General features: G+C 43.9%; 1 protein-coding gene across 1 annotated transcript in view; it reads right to left on the reverse strand.

Annotated features, from left to right (window-relative positions):
- LOC123727899 (pleckstrin homology domain-containing family O member 1) overlaps positions 1-4548 on the reverse strand; it is a 46400-nt gene extending 41852 nt beyond the window's left edge. The window contains exons 1-2 of the mRNA XM_045698193.1: positions 3962-4548; positions 3124-3270 (exon numbers count right to left, since the gene is read on the reverse strand). Of these exons, the coding sequence (XP_045554149.1) occupies positions 3124-3270; positions 3962-3988 (174 nt within the window). The 5' untranslated portion in view covers positions 3989-4548. The remainder of the gene's footprint in view (positions 1-3123; positions 3271-3961) is intronic.
- Positions 4549-6000: the final 1452 nt, after the last annotated feature.

Raw genomic sequence — 6000 nt, forward strand, 5'->3', positions numbered from 1 at the left:
CATAGTGAACTGGGAAACGGGAATGTGGTTAGGTATGTAAAAAGTGGAGTGAAACACACCAGACATCATAGTGAACTGGGAAACGGGAATGTGGTTAGGTATGTAAAAAGTGGAGTGAAACGCACCAGACATCATAGTGAACTGGGAAACGGGAATGTGGTTAGGTATGTAAAAAGTGGAGTGAAACACACCAGACATCATAGTGAACTGGGAAACGGGAATGTGGTTAGGTATGTAAAAAGTGGAGTGAAACACACCAGACATCATAGTGAACTGGGAAACGGGAATGTGGTTAGGTATGTAAAAAGTGGAGTGAAACGCACCAGACATCATAGTGAACTGGGAAACGGGAATGTGGTTAGGTATGTAAAAAGTGGAGTGAAACACACCAGACATCATAGTGAACTGGGAAACGGGAATGTGGTTAGGTATGTAAAAAGTGGAGTGAAACACACCAGACATCATAGTGAAAGTAGACAGAGACTGAATCAGAACATGACAGACGTCAGGCTGGAACAGGTTGGTCAGCGAGGTGAAATCGGAGCTCTCCCACTTGCCAGAGCTCGCTCCTCACAGCTGTCCCAACTACGGGGAGGCCTTTCCTCTCAGATCTCCATGAAACCTGACCTCATGCACGCACTGTCTTGAAAAATAATGCTGGGTTGACATTTGGCCCTAAAAGCCACTTGAGGAAAGTCGAGGAAGGCACTTCCTTTGTTGACCATAGATTTTAGACCTACCTGCTAGCCACTTGATATGGACCCAAGCTACTTGTTACGCAGGGTCATCAGTTACAGATCTGAAAGAATAGGATTTGGCCAACCCGTTGGCTGCATAGAGTTCCAGCCATATTGTTTACAGCCATCAGATTCTCACAGGTCTATAACGACCCTTGGAAAGGTGTAGGGAAAGGGGGCTAGCAGGTTGATTACAGACTGGACCTGTGACTCATGCTCCCTCCATTGTAAAAATCTCTCTCAGGACTGCTGACACTAAGTCATGACAGTCAACTCAAGTGAAGGCTTGGTGGGTGAATATATGAGCTGCACTGACGTCACCCACCTTAACATGCCCCATGACAGAATGTCAATGGGAAATGATCATGAATTCACCATTTTATCTGACAATGATAAAAGCTAATGTTCTATCTGGCGGGGTTTCCATCGTCTCCTAAGGTTAGTTATTTTGGGGTCCTTAGCTCTGGGTGCTTTTGTTTATCATTCTGTGACAAATGACTGAAAAGGGCACTACATTGATACGCTTGGTGACCTCTTCAAGTGACCAAAACCCTGGAAGGCATTTCTTTGCCACATATGCCATGATATTCAACTCTCAAAGGCTACTTTCCCTCAAAGCTGTGAATATGTTAGGATTGATTAGATCACAGTTTGGAATCTTCAGTGTCTGTCAGATTCCGCTGTGATCCCTGGAGTTATGTTTACAATTGGAGTAAGGTGTTAAAGTGGTCCCTTAGAAGCTGCCAACACATCCTCCTGTAAGCTTCAGCTGAGCTTGGCAGAATACTAATACCCTGCAACTCTAAAGCAAGCCCAACAAGAGAACTGTCAGTGCCCGATCGCAGTCAGTGTGTGTGTGTGTTTGCGCGTGCGTACATGTGCGTTTGTAGCAAATTCCCTGTAACTCTCAGCTAAGCGGTTTAAAACTGCCTCTGCCTTGTATCAAGCATCACATTGACTGATTATGTGGCTCATTATTGCCTCTGTTTAATATCTGGAGCAATCACCCTGACACATCACAGGCTGGCTCTGTCACTATGGTTACCACAACGTTAAGGCCTTAATATTGCAACACCACAACCATGCGGGTGCTGTTGTGCTGTCTCATAGCTATGCCTGGAGCACGCTCTCTGTTCTCAGTGAGCCTGACCACGGCAGTTACTGCGTGCCTTATTACCATCTAGGGTTATCTCTCCGACAACTCCTTCTGTCATAAGGTTAGACTGATGTACTAGAGGTCTCTGGAGACTTCCTAGCTCTATTAATAAACACTTTCTAATCTTCTGTCAAGCTGTTTTGCTGTGGACAACTAACAGGAGTAATGAATCAGACTTCAGCCATTCAAAGCACTCTGACGTCTGACTGCAATGATAACAGACACTGTAGGTCAAAGGACTGAAGTATAGTGTAGAGCAGACATACAGTGGAGTTTTTCATCTATAATGTTGGATATCCAGTGAGGTGGAAGGTGTGCTGCAGCTCAGGTTTGTTGCTGACAGGGAGAGAGAGAGAGACTCATAGAGAGACAGAGAAGGAGAGAGACAGAGACGGAGAGAGAGAAGGAGAGGGACAGACAGACAGACAGACAGACAGACAGACAGACAGACAGACAGACAGACAGACAGACAGACAGACAGACAGACAGACAGACAGACAGACAGACAGAGACAGACAGAGACAGACAGAGAGAAGGAGAGGGACAGACAGACAGACAGACAGACAGACAGACAGACAGACAGACAGACAGACAGACAGACAGACAGACAGACAGACAGACAGACAGACAGACAGACAGACAGACAGACAGACAGACAGACAGACAGACAGACAGACAGACAGACAGACAGACAGACAGACAGACAGACAGGGACAGACAGAGACGGAGAGAGAGAAGGAGAGAGAGAAAAAGACAGAACTCGTTGGCAGACCAGCCCCAGAGGGATGATAGATGAGGCTTGGCGGGAGGATACAGAGATTTATGTGAAGCCTTAAGTGAACCTGAACACACACACACACAAACACACACACACACACAGCTTTTGGAGCTGCTGATTTGGTCCATCAGTCTGAGTGGATCCAGAACAGAGGAGAGCATGTCTAGAGTCTCTCTTGAGACTGCTACATGACCACATGGTTAAACACTCCATATACTGTATGTTGTCACTGGAAATACTGTCATTTATAACCCACGGTATGATGTCATAAAGTAGCCTATATTTCACTGTGTTGATGCTCAACAAGGACTATTACAATGTACCCCAAAATTAGTGTAAAAGATGTGCTGGTTCTGTTTGCATTTGAAAAGTAAAAAAAAATATGTGTTCAATGCTCTAAAAAATGTCAAGGTGTGTAAATATCAGCTGTTCAATGAAGAGGCGTCACTTACCTCTTTCTCTGAGATGTAAAGTTGGTCCCCTTTGAGTATTACAAAACGATTTTTCCAGATCTCCCTAAATATCCCTTTGCCACAGAACTTGCGAATCCAACCGATTTTGTCTGGCTGCGTGTTGTGCTGGTTTGTGTCCTGCGGGCCCTGCATATTCAACGAAAGCAACAAAGTAGAGGTTAAGACATGAAATTGCCAGAGCACCTCGTTTAGATTCGAAAGTGGGACTGAACAGACAAGAAAAAGAGGAGAGTCTTTTTGTGAGGACTCAGCCCCCTGTCATTTCCTTTGTCATGTAGATGCTGTCACATTCCTTGCGCGCACCGTTTTTCTTGGGCAAGTGTTTTTGTCACCATCTTATGATCTTAGTTAGGCTACACCGACCACGTTAGATAATTGCATTCCAAGAATAAAGCTCGTTTTAAAATCCTCTGATTCCGTTATACACAAAAAGAGCAGTCCCTAAAAACGTTTGTCTTTCACAGCATCCACTACAAGCATTTCATCAGAACACTTTTAAACTCTACACTGCTAGATCTCTTGTCAAATATAATTTTGTTAATCAAGTTAAGATAGTGGGGGACATTCTCCAGTTAGACAATGAATAAATAAAGCAAAGCAGCATGTCTAACAAATGCATCACTTTGGAGTTTGGACTGAGACTTGGCTACAAAGTAACCGAGTCAGTAACGTATCAAGTAGCATTGACCTGTTTATTAAATACAACACTCGTTACATTGTAGCTTTTTGTTACATTCTTTGGAGTAGCAGCTAACCAGAAACCCGTTATTACGTTGAAGCTGAAGTGATCATCACTTGCATCGTTTCAGAACCTTACCCGTTTAGCTGAATTGTTTTTCTTCATTGTGAAGGATAAGACTGTCGATGACTATCCCCGACTTCACTCAGTTATAAATCCGCAATTTTGTACAATAGGCTGATGCCAAGAATCGCCGTAAATTGTGGACACGGGGTGTATATGCCCGTGAAGCTCGAAAGCCGCCAGTAGCCTATGTCTTGCTCCTTTCCTCGCCGCCTCCCTAGGCTGGAACACTTCAATTTTCTCCCTCTCTATTCCTTTGTAGTTATAACTGAATGCGGTTGGTCTAGCTACGCTCTCGCATGCTCTGAACACTGAACTGAACTGGTAATGTCTAGTTACGCGGATGAGTCCGTTTCATTGCCTCCCTATTGAGTCCCCCTCCCTCTCCCTCTCCTCTCTTCTCCGAGGCTTTGGTTATTAGAGAGCATGCAGCTGGGAGACTGGATAGCCTTCTCCCCCGCTCTGTAACTCGACGGCTCCATCTCTCTAAAACCAAAGCTGTAGGGCTACCGAGTCATGATATCATCACGGAAAATAAGGAATGAAGGCACGAGGTTCGTGTGAAAGACGCAAACATGAAAATTATTTTCTGTAGAAAATGGGGGTGTGTGGGAGGGGGTGTTAGGCTACAAGTACTGTGATGTCTAGAAAATGTTAAATTGCACTCTCTAATTTTTGTATAATTTCAGCCGGAAGTGATGCTCAAGAGCCAATTGTGGTCCCCGTTTTTTTTGTGTACAATGTCATCAAATTGTGTACTAAGTCATCCATTTCATATATGTTACATCCTGTTCAATTGGTATATGTTACAAATCCAATTCGTAATATACTATATCTTACAAAGTTGATGTGTTTAAGATCCTGGAGTGCATCTTTAATTATGTTGTGATGTTCAAATGACCCTCAAGATCTCACAAAAAAATATCAATAAGACTAGAATATTATAGGATGATAGAATATAGGTCTGGGCTATGGGGTGTAAAATGTTATACCTGTGGTGTAATAGTCAGTCTCATTAACAACAAAACGGCCACTTGCTGTTTCCATCCTTTGCTGACCCTCTTAGGTTTCCAAGAATATCCGAGGAAGCTTATCCCTTAAGCCCCCTTTCCACTTTCACACACTCTTGATGTTGTAAAACAGAAAGGATAGGACTACACCAATATGAATAAACAAGATTGCTGTGCCTGAAATATGTTTTTCTCCAGTGTCTTCTCAACACCATTATTTTAATTTCCCCCTAAAACAAATATTTTAATAAAACTGAGTCACTACTGAATTGACACCAAACCAGGTAAAGCACATCTCCAAAGATTTGTCATCATGTTGTCAGCATGTTACAAGCTAAAATTAAAGTAGGAAGCACCAGTGACTAGATCAATAAAAAAGTGGTCAGATGAAGCAGATGCTAAACTACTGAACTGTTTTGGTAGCACAGACTGGAATATGTTCCTGGATTCCTCAGATGGCATTGAGGAGTACACCACATCAGTCATTGGCTTCATCAATATGATATGACGATGATGTTGTCCCCACAGTGACTGTACATACATACCCCAACCAGAAGCCATGGATTACAGGCAACATCCGCACTGAGCTAAAGGCTAGAGCTGCCACTTTCAAGGAGCAGCACTCTAACCCGGAAGCTTATAAGAAATTCCTTTATGCCCTCCGATGAACCATCAAACTATAAGGGCACAAGGCTAGACCCAAATGCAGACACAGGAGGCAGCTGGTTGAGCTCCGATATTTATTACAACAAAAGGGAGTAGGCAAAAGGCAGGTCGGGGACATGCGAGAGTTCAGAAACCAGGTCAGAGTCCAAACAGTACCAGGCGATAGGCAGGCTCGAGGTCAGGACAGGCAGGGGTTCAGTGATTAGGTTCGAGTCCAAACAGTACAAGGGGATAGGAAGGCTCAAGGTCAGAACAGACAGAGTGGTCAGGTAGATGGATATGGCGTCAGAACAGGTAAGAGTCAAAACCAGGAGGGCTAGGAAAAAACTGAGACTGGGAAAATTAGGAGCTAGGAAAAACTGGTTGACTTGGCAAAAC

The sequence above is a fragment of the Salmo salar genome, chromosome ssa02 (assembly GCF_905237065.1).
Source record: "Salmo salar chromosome ssa02, Ssal_v3.1, whole genome shotgun sequence".
Classification (NCBI taxonomy): Eukaryota; Metazoa; Chordata; class Actinopteri; order Salmoniformes; family Salmonidae; genus Salmo; species Salmo salar.